General features: G+C 44.2%; 1 protein-coding gene across 2 annotated transcripts in view; it reads right to left on the bottom strand.

The window, feature by feature from the left end:
- TMEM104 (transmembrane protein 104) overlaps nt 1-16,765 on the bottom strand; it is a 312,500-nt gene that overhangs the window by 181,658 nt on the left and 114,077 nt on the right. The window contains exons 2-3 of one of the 2 annotated variants that reach the window (XM_068264518.1): nt 14,918-15,027; nt 7,447-7,539 (exon numbers count right to left, since the gene is read on the bottom strand). In XM_068264518.1, the coding sequence (XP_068120619.1) occupies nt 7,447-7,491 (45 nt within the window). In that variant the 5' untranslated portion in view covers nt 7,492-7,539; nt 14,918-15,027. The remainder of the gene's footprint in view (nt 1-7,446; nt 7,540-14,917; nt 15,028-16,765) is intronic. The other variant, XM_068264517.1, reaches the window with a different exon arrangement.

Here is a 16,765-nt window from a genome sequence, read left to right on the forward strand (position 1 = left end):
GCAGATTACAGTGTGTAAATCACACTGGCAGCAGAGCACACACAAAAGCAAAGTATAAAGCTGACAGACAATAGGATAGACAATAATACAGAGCAGAAAAATGACAGGCTGGAAAACACAGCAGACATTACATACACAGGCACAGCCAGATATCACTGTAACTGTACACTATCACAGGCTAATTTGCATGTAATTGGAGAAAGGAGCTGCTTGAGGAAGGAGGGGCTGGAGGAAGTAGAAATCAACTGGATGGCACTGTAAACTTGACAACCAACATATGGCTGCACACACTGCACTAGAAAGTAGGGTTGCCAACCCAATTTATTTTTTTTCCTGGACAAGATAGTCAAAAAATCTGGACACCCCAATGTTTGGACAGACAGGGGGCGGAGTCAGTAGCAGGCTTTTTAGGAAACTTCTTGTGAATTTTGGGAGGAGACAAACATAGCTGAAGGTATGTGGGCAGCACATTTCACCAGTATTTACACTATGGGGCAGCACATTTTACTATATACACCATGGGGCAGCACATATCACTATATACACTATGGGAGCAGCACATATAACTATATACACTATGGGGGCAGCACATATCACTATATACAGTATGGGGGCAGCACATATCACTATATACAGTATGGGGGCAGCACTTATAACTATATACACTATGGGGGCAGCACATATCACTATATACACTATGGGGGCAGCACATATCACTACATACACTATGGGGGCAGCACATATCACTACATACACTATGGGGGCAGCACATATAACTACATACACCATGGGGGCAGCACATATCACTATATACACTATGGGAGCAGCACATATAACTATATACACTATGGGGGCAGCACATATCACTATATACACTATGGGGGCAGCACATATCACTATATACACTATGAGGGCAGCACATATCACTATATACAGTATGGGGGCAGCACATATCACTATATACACTATGGGGGCAGCACATATCACTATATACACTATGGGGGCAGCACATATCACTATATACACTATGGGGGCAGCACATATCACTATATACACTATGGGGGCAGCACATATCACTATATACACTATGGGGGCAGCACATATCACTATATACAGTATGGGGGCAGCACATATGACTATATACACTATGGGGGCAGCACATATGACTATATACACTATGGGGGCAGCACATATGACTATATACACTATGGGGGCAGCACATATCACTATATACACTATGGGGGCAGCACATATCACTATATACACTATGGGGGCAGCACATATCACTATATACACTATGGGGGCAGCACATATCACTATATACACTATGGGGGCAGCACATATCACTATATACACTATGGGGGCAGCACATATCACTATATACACTATGGGGGCAGCACATATCACTATATACACTATGGGGGCAGCACATATCACTATATACACTATGGGGGCAGCACATATCACTATATACACTATGGGGGCAGCACATGTCACTGTATACACTATGGGGGAAGCACATATCACTATATACACTATGGGGGCAGCACATATCACTGTATACACTATGGGGGCAGCACATATCACTATATACACTATGGGGGCAGCACATACCACTGTATACACTATGGGGGCAGCACATATCACTATATACACTATGGGGGCAGCACATATCGCTATATACACTATGGGGGCAGCACATTTCACTATATACACTATGGGGGCAGCACATATCACTATATACACTATGGGGGCAGCACAAATCACTATATACACTATGGGGGCAGCACATATCACTATATACACTATGGGGGCAGCACATATCACTATATACACTATGGGGGCAGCACATATCACTATATACACTATGGGGCAGCACATATACACTATGGGGGCAGTCGCAGCACATTTCACCAGTATATACACTATGCAAAATAAAATGCAATATGCTTGTGAGTACTAGGAGTCTCCACGCTGCCTCTTTATCCCTCTGCAGTCAGCCCTGTCTGGAGAAATGCTGCCCTGTTCCCAGCCCTTCTGCAACCCCCACGCTAAGTTTCCCAGGAAGGCATTCCAGAACCCAGCTGATCACTACATCGGCTGCCTCATGGCTGACAGGAGCGTGGATTAATGTAGCAGCTGGAAGATAAAGGACTTATCTGCTGAGAGGCTCCAGCTACAAACAGCAGAGACAGAACGAATATTGCAGTGTAGGTGAGCTGTCTCCTCTCCTATTTGCTGGCCGGGAATTGGACACTGGGGCTGTGTGGGCGGGATCACTCGGCTGTCTCTCTCACTGAGATTTGCTGGAGAGTCCTTAACTGGAAAGAGAAGACTGCTGACTGGAGGAGAGAGGAGGCAGCCCGATGTTTCTTGCTGTGGCTTCTCGGAAAGACTTGCTGTGCGCGGTAATGATGTGTGTTACGAATGCGCACAAGAGAAGCTGGCAAAATAAACAGTTTCAGACGGAGACATGAGTGATAAATACGGGCAGTACAGACATGTTAAAATTGAAGTGATTAAAACGGACTGCCCATATTTTGACGGACGGTTGGCAACACTGCTAGAAAGCAGTAACAGAAATAAGGACATCTGACAGGTATATTACAGCAAACATACATTTTTATTAATTAAACCAGTATTAAGCAACACATCAGATATTTTTACAGTGTCAAACTTTAAGGACAGTTCCACTTTAAGTTCAGTGGCAGCCGCCGCCAGTGGGCGGGGATGACTCACCTCTTCCGCTTTCCAGCGTGCGTTCCACTGTTGTCACTTCCTGCAATGCCGTCCACTTACAATGTAGTGGGCGGCATTGCAGGAAGTGACGACAGTGGAACGCACGCTGGAACACGGAAGAGGCGAGTCATCCCCGCCTGCTGCCTCTTACTAATAGCGGCGTCTGCTGCTGCTGAGCTTAAGCTAGAGGGGGGGTGCAGATGGGGGACCCAGGTGAGGGAGGGGGGGTCTGACCCCTCTCCCCACCGCTTAAGCTTGAGAGGAAGCACAGATGGGGGACCCAGGAGAGGAAGGGTGGGTCCGACCCCCCTCCCCGCCGCTTAAGCTGGAGGGGGAGCGCAGATGAGGGACCCAGGTGAGGGAGGGGGGGCCCGAACCCCCTTCCCGCCGCTGTGCCCAATACCCTCTTCCTGCCCGCTACCCTCTTATGCGGTGTATGCTACGCCGTGGGTCCGCTAGTATGATATATTTAACTGACATTTTTTATCGTAACAACCAACGATTTATACATGAAAATCATGATAATTAAAGGATACCACAACTGTACGTTTGTGGTTAAAATGAGTGCAGCACTGTATAGGGTTTGATGCGCACATACCTACTGTTCCTTCCACCCCCTCCGTCTGCCGCCGTTCACACTCTATACACTCCGGTGTGCGGCGACTTGTTTGACCTCTGCCCCGGACATACTGCGCACTGTGTGCGCAGTATGTCCTTCCCCCTTCGCTTCTGGCCGACGCACAGCGCGAGGCTCAGAAGCTGCTGTCCCCTCTGCGCTGCGTGTGCGCTCCATTACACCGAGCGTCACATAATTAGCATGTGACGCTCGGTGTAATGGAGCGCACACGCAGCGCAGAGGGGACAGCAGCTTCTGAGCCTTGCGCTGTGCGCCGGCCAGAAGTGAAGGGGGAAGGACATACTGCGCACACAGGGCGCAGTATGTCCGGGGCAGAGGTCAAACAAGTCGCCGCACACCGGAGTGTATAGAGTGTGAACGGCGGCAGACGGAGGGGGGCGGGAGGAACAGTAGGTATGTGCGCATCACACCCTATACAGTACTGCACTCATTTTAACCACAAACGTTCAGTTGTGGTATCCTTTAACAAGATTGCCCAAACTTTTGCATCCCACGGTACATTAGAGCTGTCAGGTAATATACCTGCCAGCTAAACAGATTAGTTGGAGAGAAAAAGCTAAGAGATTAAAATAGGAAATATAATGTCTTATGATATAGTTCAAAATACTGTTATTGGGTAGCTCATGCGGCAATCGAAAGTCCATGCAGCAATCAAAAGTCCAAGATGGCTGAATGCCTATGTGGCCCGAAGCCTTTGTGAGAAGGGAAAAACAAAGATGGCAATATGCTCGTGTCCTAGCGGGCCATCAATTGATGGTAATTCGACGTCAGATTAAAAGTACAGGACGCTGGGGCTCAGTGTGTCGTGTTTTAACCATGCTTAAACCAGCTTTGCAACATAGGAAATATGACAAATATAAAAGATTTATAGATTGAAATGTAAGGTTAACTGTAATCTACTCTCTGGGTTTAGCCAACTGGGAGATTGCTTCCTTTGATCCTCCAAGTTGTAGAGCCAGGTAAGAAAACCTGCTGAGATTGGAGCCAGCCTGTCTAGAAAAGGATCCCTTAAATTAGTTCTGTCATCTTATGCTGGGAATACACGGTTCGTTTCCGCCGTGCGTTTTTGCCGCTTGATTTCAGCTCTCGATTCATATCTTCCTCTCGTTTTTCTTATCTTTTTCCATTCACTTCTATCAGAAATCGAGCGGCAAAACAATCGTAAGTGAGATCGGACATGTCGGAAATTATCTATCAAACCATCTAATCAGCTACAAAACGAACCGTGTATTCCCAGCATTAGAAGGGTGAGGGCCTGTGATTTATGGGGGCCCTTGACACAGCTGGGTGCTTGGAGGAACTTCTGCTATGGGATTTCTAATTACCTATGCATGAAAAGGATCCTTAATGACTCCAGCCATTTGGTGAAGGAGAAACAAAGTTGTTTTAAAATATCATTTTTGTATTTCAATAGGATGTGCGCGTGTGACTCAAATGACGCATTTGCGGTTTTCTCAGGATCCACATAGGAGTCACACTCTCCAAATTAGACTGAACAGGGAAAAAGCAAAGAGTAGTTCCTCTTGCAAAGGAACTAGAAGGGCGTCTAACCATCCTGTAAAAGAACAAGCGACACCCATGCTAACCTAGAAATAAAAAACACATATATAAGTAGATAAATACTACTTCTACTTACATAACAGATGTATTGTGCTATCCACGTAATGATTCCTGTGAATTTTATAAAGGAAAAGCAGAAAATCCTATTCTAGGCAGTGGCCATTTTACCAAACTAATTCAGACATCATATCCTCCCTGACTCTTGTTTCCCCCCCCCCTTCTCTAGCTCATTGTGTATTAATTAGATGCCCTCCTCCCTGAGTCTTCAGACACTCCCACTGAGGTGTATACTAGGAACTGCACTTCCTTTTTTTTTTCCTCCTCCAATCGCTGAGTCACCTCAGCCTTGCTTGTAAACACAAGTGAGCAGAGGTGTTTCAGATAAGAAGCTAGGCGGGGAAATAAATGGAAGAGGAGGAATATATTATAGATAAAAAGAACCCCCAGCATGCAACTGTTTGGCACTGCCTACTAAAGGGCCAGTGCTCCTAAAGTATGTGATAACTCCAAACTATAAAAGCAGAAAAAGTTTAGCAAGTTTTGAATGCAGGATTAGCATCTTTATCGCTTAATACACCAAGACCAGTTGCTGTTGAAATTTGATTTTTATGGTGACAGTAGCGCTTAAAAGAGGAAGGATCCAAGGAACAGAAATCTGCTTGTGTTTTCTGGCATGGCAAATAGATCAATAATCAGTACCTCTGATCTGGCTGTGATTTCCTTGAAAACTTCCTGGTTGAGCTGCCATTCTGACTCTTCTATTGAAGTTCTGCTCACCAAATGTGCCCAACTGTTTACTCCTTGTAAATGGACTGCTGAAATGGACTCTAGATTCTGTCCTGACCATCCCATGATTTGTAGAGCTAGATCTCTGAGCTCCTAGTCTCTGGTACCCCCGTTTCCTGATGTAGCAAACAGAGTCTATATTGTCCGAGAATATCAGGACCCCTGATCTCGCAATAATCAGGTGAACAGCTTGAAAACCTAGCTTTATCGCCATCAGCTCCTTGAAGTCCGATGACCTGAACTTCATGTCTGGACCCCACCCGCCCTGCTCCTGATGACCTACTTGAGGGATAGAAGGCAAAGAGTGGTGGTAAACGGAACAAACTCAAAATGAGAAACTGTTAGCAATGGGGTACCACAGGGGTCAGTACTTGGTCCAATTCTTTTCAGTATATTTATTCATGATTTAGTAGACGGAATACAGAGTAATGTAGTCATCTTTGCGGATGATACAAAATTATGCAGAATTATCAACACTAAGGCCCAGTGCACACAAAAAACCACTAGCAGATCCTCAAAACGCTAGAGGTTTTTGAAGCAGATTTCAGAGCTATTCTAGGCATGTTTAGAGACGTTTTCTAAACATGCCTGGGCGTTTTTTGGAGTGTTTTTGTGTAGCAGATTACAAATATTGTTACAGTAAAGCGGTTACTGAACAGCTACTGCAACAAAAACACCTGGAAAACTGCTCTCATCTAGCGTTTTTCTGAGCGGTTTTCCACTTTCCTATACTTTAACATTGAGGCAGAAACACCTTAGACATTAAAAAATGCTGCAGCCCCCGAGTTTGCGTTTTTGGAAAAAAAACAAACTGCTCTGGTGTACATCATCCCATTCACTTTCATTAGCCAAGTGGTTTTCCCCCTGCAAGTGTTTTAACCTCCTTGCCGGTTATCCCGAGCTCAGCTCGGGGTAACCTGCGCAGGAGGATATCTCAGGCCCCGCTGGGCCGATTTGCATAATTTTTTTTTTTGTTACAAGCAGCTAGCACTTTGCTAGCTGCTTGTAACTTCCGATCGCCGCCGCTCGCCGCCGATCCGCCGCGCCGAGTCGCTCCCCCCCGCCCCAGAGCCCTGCGCTGCCTGGCCAATCAGTGCCAGGCAGCGTTGAGGGGCGGATCGGGATTCCCTATGACGTCCCGACGTCCATGACGTCGGTGACGTCATCCCGCCCCGTCGCCATGGCGACCGGGGAAGCCCTGCAGGAAATCCCGTTCTCAACGGGATTCCCTGCATACTCTGATCGCCGAAGGCGATCGGAGTGGGTGGGGGGATGCCGCCGCTTAGCGGCTATCATGTAGCGAGCCCTTGGCTCGCTACATGATTTAAAAAAAAAATTTAAAAAATGTGCGGCGCTGCCTCCTTGCCGGATTTTTTAGACCGGCAAGGAGGTTAATAAAGGCTCCAGAACCGCTCTGGTGTGCACCAGCTCTAAGACAGATACTGACATATTACAACATGATCTTGATAACATGGACATATGGGTAGGCAAATGGCAGATAAAAATGTAATGTTGATAAATGTAAAGTCATGCACCATGGACATACCAATGGTAGATCATATAAAATAAATGGCATACAGGTGGGAATATCAGACAGTTTGGGGCATCACACTTTAGAAAAGACACTGATCTTCTAGAATGAGTACAAAGACATTACTGTAACAAAAATCTAAATCAAATGTGTACTTGTGGCAGAAAACATATAAAATGAAAATATTACTTACAAATGGAGAATAAAGCTCGCCTGTATCTGTTATGTCTCCAGCCATGGCTGAAGCGGGCAAAGGTTTCAACACAGGAGGAGAGAATGAGCAAATCTGGAAAAGAAATAAATAAAAGATATAAACTGTAATAGGAATCCAGTCACTCTCAGTAGTAATAACTGAAATTAAATGTTTGAACATATATACAGTGCTACCCATAATTATTCATACCCCTGGCAAATTTTGACTTAGTTACTTTTATTCAACCAGCAAGTCATTTTTTGATGGGAAATTACATAGGTGTCTCCCAAAAGATAATAAGACGATGTACAAAAGGCATTATTGGGAAAAAAAAACATTTCTCCGTTTTTATTTACATTTGAGCAAAAAGTGTCCAGTCCAAGTCAGTCACAGTCTGTGGGAAAATCCAAAGTTCTACACCATTCCAAATAGTCCAAGCTGTTCTGAAAGCATCCTAATTAACCCGATTAATTGGTAACAGCTATTGTAATCAATTCAACAGCAGCTCTCTGCAGTTGGTTTGTGGACAATCATGGCTAAGACAAAGGAGCTCAGTAAGGACCTATGGCTGTGCATTGTTGCTGCTCACAAGTCAGGAATGGGCTACAAGGCCATTTCTAAATGTTTTTCAGTTTCAGTGGCTACAGTGCAGTGCAAAGTATTATTAAAAAATACAAGATATGTAAAACAGAAACAGAAAAAAACAACAACCGGGAGCCCCCAATAGTGTATTATTGATGATATTAATGTAATAGCAAGTAGAGATATACTCACAAACACGGGTTGCCAAGTGTCAGGCAACCACTCTTTGCGCATATGGGGAAAACAAGCCTGTCCCCACTCAGACTAATGCATTTTTATGTATTTTATTGCAGAGGGTTTTTCTCCCCCCCCCCCTTTTTTATGTATAACTATTTGTGTATTGATTTGTATAGTAATTTCTTTCCAGTGTAGATAAGCAAGCCAGAAAAAAAGATACAGTACTATGCACTAAATTACCTATACCTGGCCATTTCAACATTTCTTTTTTTTTTTTTATCAATAGAATTTTTTTTATTGATCATAGAACAATTTTACATCTGAAGCATTGACATATATTAACAGTAAGCAAGGCAGGACAGGAAAGTTCTCCTATGTATGAGTAAAGTCCATTGGAATTTACATGACCATATCGGTATCCAATGGCCGTTCCTCTTCCATATGTCCAAGCTTTGGTGTCTTCAGTCGGCCGAAACCAACAACAAAGCAGAAGCTGTAAACCTGTCATCTTCTCAGCTATAATTGACCGTTCAATCTATTACTTATTGTTAACATCTAGAGAGATAAAAATCACTTAAGCATGTATACATAGATAAACCTAATAACCATAATAACCATCAAACTTAGGTCTAACTGAGACCTCAACTAACTATATGTTTACTTAACTGCATCTTACATTATAAAGTATGCCCTTTATTGTGGATATTAAGTGTTGGTTTTGTATCTAGTGGGTAGCTGGTCTTGGAGAGAGGGGGGGGGGGGGGGGGTCTGTCTGTCCCGGGGAAAGTCTCTCTTAAACTAAAACTATAATGTGGGTAGCGGGGCATAATCCTTCGAGTGTTGCCATGTGTCAGGGATACAGAGATTCTCTCTATTGATGTTTAGTCTGCCTCTGATCTTATATTCCATTTTTAGATTCAGTTTAGTGTTACCTAAAAGAAGGGATGTAGGAAGTTCATCATCTGACTTCCAGTTTAAGAGGATTAGATGTTGAGCACTGAAGATAATATGGCAGATGAGGTATCTATGATTTTTGGGCAGTTCACTAGCACCCACACAGAGTAGAGCTAATTCTGGTGATAGTATAAAACTAGGCCAAAGGGTATTCCTTATAAGGGTTTCAACACTTGCCCAAAGACGGGAAACTATGGGGCATTCCAAAAGCATGTGTACCAAAGTACCAATGTTTCTCTTACATTTCCAACATAAGGAGGAAGTGCTGGGTGAGAAAACCGCCGCTTGTCTAGGTGTTATATACCATCTAAATAACATTTTTCTTGAAGTCTCCCAATGAGTATTACACTTTGATACGGACATCACGGTCTTATTAGCTGTATTGAGTTACTCCGTTGTTATATTACTATGGAGGTCCGTGGACCACACGTCGGCGTATCGTTTAAGGGGTGACTGATGGGTTGTATTCATCGCTCTATACCATGTCGTTGTCCCACCTTTGAGAAGGCCCTTATAGTTTAGCATGGTATCAATGCTAGCTTGTATCGAGGGTATGAGAAGGCCCTTTGTTCTAGCCAGATGTGCTATTCTGTAATAGGTGAATAGTTGGGATTGGGGCAGAGAGAATTGTCTGGTGAGTGCTGCGAAGGATTTGAGTTGGCCATTGAAAAATAAATCATGCAAATGGGTTATCCCCGCTGCCTTCCAAACCACCAAGTTTAAGTCTGGTATAAGGTGTTCGAGGACCGCAATAGAAGAGATAATTGGTATTGTTTCACCTGGAGGGGAAGGATGATTTATGAAAGCTTCCCATGCTTTGAGAGTAGCTTGGATAGTCGGAAAGGTGGATGGGGGGGGGGGGGGGGGGGTTGCTCCCATTAGAATGCTGGTTAGGAGAGGTCTGAGGTCTGTTTTTAGGATGTGGGATTCAATTATCACCCATGGCTTCACTGGAGTCTGGGCCCACCAATAACGTATTGTTTCTAACAATGTGGCCTTGTGGTATAAGTCTAAGTTAGGGAGACCCATTCCTCCCATTCTGTTATGTAAGGTCATTATTTGAAATGAAGTGCAAATTTTTTTCCTTTTCCATATAAAGAAGTTAATGCACTTTTTCATGTCAGTAAACCACGCTTTAGGGATTGGCATATGCACAGTTCGAAAAACATAAAGAATCTTGGGTAGGAGGAACTGCTTAAAGGCCGCAATTCGTCCTGACCAAGATAACCACGCCTTGGACATGTCAGAGCATTCTTTCCGCGTATTTTCCAGTAGCGGTAGGTAATTAGATTTGAATAGTTTGGAGAGTTGACCTGGTAGTTGTATGCCCAAGTATGTCACCGCCTCATCTGCCCAAGGGAACGGGTACAGCTGTGATAGAGTAGCTTTTAACTGAGGGGGAATGTTTAATCCTAAGATAAAGGATTTTGTTTGGTTTAGCTTGTATAGTGAGGCCGAGGAGAAATTTTGTAGTTCTTGTAGTAAGGGCTGGAAGGGAAGTAGTGGGGTTGGATAAGATTAGAGCAACATCATCAGCAAACATGCTGATTACATGTTTAAAGCCTCCCAGTTCGATACCCGATATGTTCGAGTTGGCTCTAATTTTCTGGGCAATGGTTTCCATCAACAAAACAAATAATATCGGGGACAGAGGGCATCCTTGGCAGGTGCCATTTGTTATGGAGAATGGTTTTGAGATAAAGCCTGCCGCGTTAACTCTGGCAGATGGGGCGGTGTACAAGGCCATTATGGCTGATAAAACCGGTCCCGCGAACCCAAATTTATCCAGTGTGGCTTTGAGAAAACCCCAGTGAACTCTGTCGAACGCCTTCTCCGCATTCAATGTTAGTAGCAGCGAAGGCGTTCGACAGAGCTCAATGCGTCCCAAAATATTTAGCATACGTCTAGTGGCGTCAGATGCTTCACACCCTCTAGTGAAGCCCACTTGATCTTGAGCCAGCAGTAAAGAGGTTACTTCCATCAATCTGTTCGCCAGCAATTTTGCACATAGTTCACGTCTGAGTTCAGTAAGGAAATGGGCCTGTAATTGGATGTGTTAGTGGAATCTTTCCCTTGTTTTGGTATTACTATAATCGTAGCTTCCAAATACTCCGCTGGGATATGACCTGACTGGGCGAACTCCTGGAAGTGGTCTGCCAGCAAAGGGGAGATAGACTGGTTCAGAGCCAGGAAGAACTCTCCAGCAAACCCGTCCAGGCCTGGGGCTTTATTCCGTTTCAGGGATTTCATAGTTTTGATAATTTCCTCTTCTGAGAAGGGGCGATTTAACTGCTCTAGTTGAGTAGTAGTCAGGGCAGGTAACTGAATTGAGCTAAAAAAGGAGGAGATGGTTTATTCATTTGGTTGGGCTGTACTGCTGTCGTCCTTGATATTATATAGCCTGGCGTAGTAGTCGCAGAAAAGGTCTGCTATCTGCTTAGGATTATATACTGTCTGACCAGTTGATGAATCTATTAGCGAGTGGATTTTTGCTTTAACCCGTTTTTGTTTTATAAATTTAGCTAGATACACCCCTGCTTTATTACCCTGGAAGTAGGAATTTAGTTTAGCTTTCTGGATATTAAATTCACAATTGGACTTCATTAAAACCTGGAGCTCATATCTCAATTGGAAGAGCTGTATTTCCAGCTGCACCGATGGATTCTGTTTGTGCAGCTTCTCCTGGCTCTGAATCAGGCTAAGCAGGTTGTTAAGTTTGGCGAGTCTCTCCCTTTTCTGGATTGCGCCCTGCCTGATTAGGATTCCTCTCGCAAAGGCTTTGAATGCTGCCCATATGGTAGAGGTTTTTATCTCAGGAGTGCGATTAATAGTTATAAATTCTTGGCTTTCTTTGATCAGGGTTTCTAAGAATTTGGGGTTTGTTAGGAGGGAGGTATGGAGTCTCCATAGATAAGGCTTTTGTGAAGTTAGGTTGTCTTTTAATACGATATGGATGGAACGTGGTCAGACCAAAGCTTATTGTCATTAGATGCGTCCATTACTGATTGTAGGAGGAGTTTGTCAGTCAGAAATAGATCTATTCTTGAATGTATTTTATGTACACTCAAGAAATAAGTGTAGTCACGTTCCGAGGCGTGTAGCGTCCGCCAGGGATTGAAAAGGTCGTTCCAGTGTAATAGTTTATCCATTACCTGCTGGGGTGCTTTACGTGAGTGATCCATTTTTGCTGGACAAACATTAAAGTTGCCTCCCAGTAATAGCCGGCCCAATTGACATGCCTTAGCTTTAGTGCATAACTTCTGTATGAAAGCTTTCTGACCTGTGTTTGGTGCATATAGTGCGACTAGCGTCATAGGCTCGTCATTAATAACTCCTGTAAAAATGATATATCTACCATTGGGATCGATGGTTACCGAGGTGGGAGTGACTTTTAGGTCTTGATGGAGGGCCATCATAACCCCTCTTTTTTTTTGGTGAATGAACTATGGTATATCAACGGGAAATCAGGGTGAGCACACAAGTGAGTATCCTTCCCCAGCAGGTGAGTCTCCTGTGCAAAAAGGATTTGGGATTTTTGCATCTTTGCCATCTTCCACAGGAGATGTCGCCTATATGGAGAATTTAGCCCCCGAACATTAAGTGATGAAATTTTTAGTGGCATGGTGATTCAAATTTGAAAAAACTAGATGTAGTTTTGAGCTCCACCCCCGGTGTAGTACCCCCTAGTACTCTAATCTAGAGCATACAGTTACCCACATAATGATCCATAGGCATACATAGAAAAACAATGCATTAAACCAACTTAACAAACTAAATGTAGAACACTGATTAGATCTAGAAGGGAAACCCTTCCCGCTAATCGACTCAATACCGTGGTATTGGCAGTAGTGAGACATAGTTCACTGTCCACTAACTGTAGTGGGGGGGGGGGGGTATATAACAAGTAAAGAACGTCTGAAGAACAGCTTGGCGGCAGAATTATTTTGCACACCCATGTGCCGGAAAGTTGTAAAGTGTCAGCGATGGGGTTGGTTGCTCCAATCAGATGTAGCTCTGGTTGCTTTGGAGGGCTGCCTGTGTGCCGGTGGCAGCGCTTGCACTTGATGCGTAGTTGCTTGAATAAGGTCAGGCCAGCCTCCGGATTTGCAATTACATATTTCTTATTTTTGTGCGAAAATCTCAGCTTAGTAGGGAAGCCCCAATTATATGGGATCTGGAGTTGCTGCAGGGCTTTTGTGAAGGGCTGTAAGTCCTTTCTAAGTCTCAGCGTAGCTGCAGAGAGGTCTGCATAGATCTGTATATTTTTGTATTGCTCAGGCATTGAGCCTTCTTTCCTTGCTGTTTGTACAATGCCTTCTTTGACGTGATAAAACATGAATCTAGTGATCACGTCTCTGGGTACAGAGTCTGCTAAGAAGGGAGGTTTAGGGAGACGGTGTGCTCTGTCGATGGTTAACTCGATCTCCGTAGTATCTGGCAAGAGGGCTTTGGTGAGGTTCTGCAGAAAGTGCTTTAGCTCGTGCTCCTGTACCTGCTCTGAAACGCCCCTAAACTTTAAAGTATTCCAAAATTATTGATAACTCCTACAGCACCAACAATAGATATGCTAATTTTGAATATGCTAATTAATTGTATTAATTGTTTAAAAATGCTATGATGAGGGCTGATGATGAAGCCTTCTTTAAAGGGAGTCTGAAGCAAGAATAAATCTCGCTTCAGACCTCATAGATAGCAGGGGCATGTGTGCCCCTGCTAAAACACCTAGAGACTCCTCTCGGTGTCAATGGCTTGCGCGGGTATGGAGGATAAGGGTTAACATACATAGAGGTACGAGAGGCGGAGTTTATGGTTAGATGGGAGGAGGATCGTGGTAAGCCAACTCAGAGGGCGCTCCTGGACGTCAATACATCAGCGTTGTTGGAAGCCAGTGGGCGGAAAGCCGCTGTAGGAACCAAGGGGCGTGGACTTCTCAATGAAGCCGGGAGTGAAGGGAGGGTACTGTGCTAGAGCTTAGCACTATGGGTAATGTAGTTTGGTTAGGTCGTATGCCGGAAAGGTCTCCTATTGGAGACACGGATAGTCAGGTGGGTGGGGACATGAGGATTCTGGGGACTGTAGTCCCTAAGTGGACGGGAGTGTTTACGCAAGACACAGGCTGCAAACAGCGCTGATGGTGATTGGAGAACTATGATGATAAAACCTCCGGTGTGCCGTCCTATCAGTAGCCCCTGATGAGTCCATGTGACGAAACGCGTTGGGCGGAGCTTAGGACGACACACGGAGGTCTAGAGAACTGCTTCCAGGACGCTGAAATAATCTGTACAATGCTGTTTTAATACTGAGGAAACGTGAGTGTGATATCACATTTTTTAACCTATTAAAAAGTCTTTTATTGCGCTATGGAAGCGTATGTTTAGTTTTTAAGGAGGACGGTTTTTATGCTGGGGAAAGGATCCAGGATCTGATTGTTTGGTGAAACTACCACATGTGAGAGCGCTGTTTGTGATTGAGCAGCCAAAGAGTCTGGCAATACCCACCAATGAGTCGTTGAGGGTGAACGGAACAGCCCAGAGGAGGACATGTGGAGTATGACATGAGCGTTGTGAGCTGTTTGTAACTGGGCAGCATTCCCATCTGGTGAGCAGTTGGCAATACTGTTTTGTGGATATCCAATAGGGGATCTCTCTGAGATAGAGGTGGAGGTGCATTCTGGTTAAAGGCATATTACACTATTGTGGTCCTTTTTGTCTTTCATGTTTCTGTGAGGTACTGATAAAGACACAACGGAGACACGTACCACCAAGTGGATGGGAACAGTTACTGTCTGGCCTTATCCATTGAACTGGAACTGCTAAATTGTGAAGCGGGGAACGACCCTGTGGTACCGTATTGAGCGCATACACCTTTCTGAAATATAAAAGAAGAAAGCCATTGTTAACAGAAAAGCATAAGAAGTCCCGTTTGCAGTTTGCCACAAGCCATGTGGGTGACACAGCAAACATGTGGAAGAAGGTGCTGTAATATTTACGAACAGAGGCGCCAAGCAGAGTAAAACAATGTTCTAAAAATGATAAAAAGAGGGAAGTCGAGGTGGACTTACCTCCCTCTGGTAGTGGACATATACTCAAATGCAGAGTAAAGATATATATACAATTTATTCACAACTCCATAAAATCGCAACGCGTTTCGCGGTCAACAGTCCCGCTTCATCAGGCAGTATAGGAGCATAAAAAACTGGTTCGGGTCCATAAAGCGTGAGGCGCTCACACGCTTTATGGACCTGAACCAGTTTTTTATGCTCCTATACTGCCTGATGAAGCGGGACTGTTGACCGCGAAACGTGTTGCGATTTTATGGAGTTGTGAATAAATTGTATATATATCTTTACTCTGCATTTGAGTATATGTCCACTACCAGAGGGAGGTAAGTCCACCTCGACTTCCCTCTTTTTATCATTTTTAGAACATTGTTTTACTCTGCTTGGCGCCTCTGTTCGTACATATTACAGCACTATTAAGTCCACCCCTGGTGGAGGGGTTCTTTCCCCATTTTCCTATCTACAGAGAGAGACTTTTATACCTGAGTGGGGTCAGGTACTAATACTCCCCACCTGCCTGTCAAGTGGTTGCCTGATGGTAACCCACCTTTGTGAGTATAAGAACCTTTGACATTATTTTATATATTGAGCTCACCAGACAATATTGCACTATTGGGCTCTCGGTGTCCTCTGTTTTGTTTTTACAAATGTGGAAGAAGGTGCTCTGGTCAGATGGGACCAAAATGAAACTTTTTGGCCAAAATGCAAAACGCTATGTGTGGCGTAAAACTAACACTGCACATCACTCTGAACACACCATCCCCACTGTCAAATATGGTGGTGGCAGCATTATGCTCTGGGGGTGCTTCTCTTCAGCAGGGACAGGGAAGCTGGTCAGAGTTGATGGGAATATGGATGGAGCCAAATACAGGGCAATCTTGGAAGAAAACCTCTTGGAGTCTGCAAAACACTTGAGACTGGGGCGGAGGTTCGTCTTCCAGCAGGACAACGACCCTAAACATAAAGCCAGGACAAAAAGGGAATGGTTTAAAACAAAACATATCCATGTGTTAGAATGGCCCAGTCAAAGTCCAGATCTAAATCCAATCGAGAATCTGTGGCAAGATCTGAAAACTGCTGTTCACGAACGCTGTCTATCTAATCTGACTGAGCTGGAGCTGTTTAGCAAAGAAGAATGGGCAAGGATTTCAGTCTTTAGATGTGCAAAGCTGGTAGAGACATGCCCTAAAAGACTGGCAGCTGTAATTGCAGCAAAAGGTGGTTCTACAAAGTATTGACTCAGGGGGCTGAATAATTACGCACACCCCACTTTGCAGTTATTTTTAAAAAAATGTTTGGAATCATGTATGATTTTCATTCCACTTCTCACGTGTACACCACTTTGTATTGGTCTGTCATGTGCAATTCCAATAAAATTGATTCATGTTTGTGGCAGTAATGTGACAAAATGTGGAAAACTTCAAGGGGGCCAAATACTTTTGCAAGCCACTGTAGGTTTCTTGTTGGAGAGATAGGTCTGGGATACTGTTTTTAGACTGTTATACTGCTTTGAGCAGTTTTTGAATTTCATGGGAAAAACTTTTTATG

This window comes from Hyperolius riggenbachi, chromosome 12 (assembly GCF_040937935.1).
Source record: "Hyperolius riggenbachi isolate aHypRig1 chromosome 12, aHypRig1.pri, whole genome shotgun sequence".
NCBI lineage: Eukaryota > Metazoa > Chordata > Amphibia > Anura > Hyperoliidae > Hyperolius > Hyperolius riggenbachi.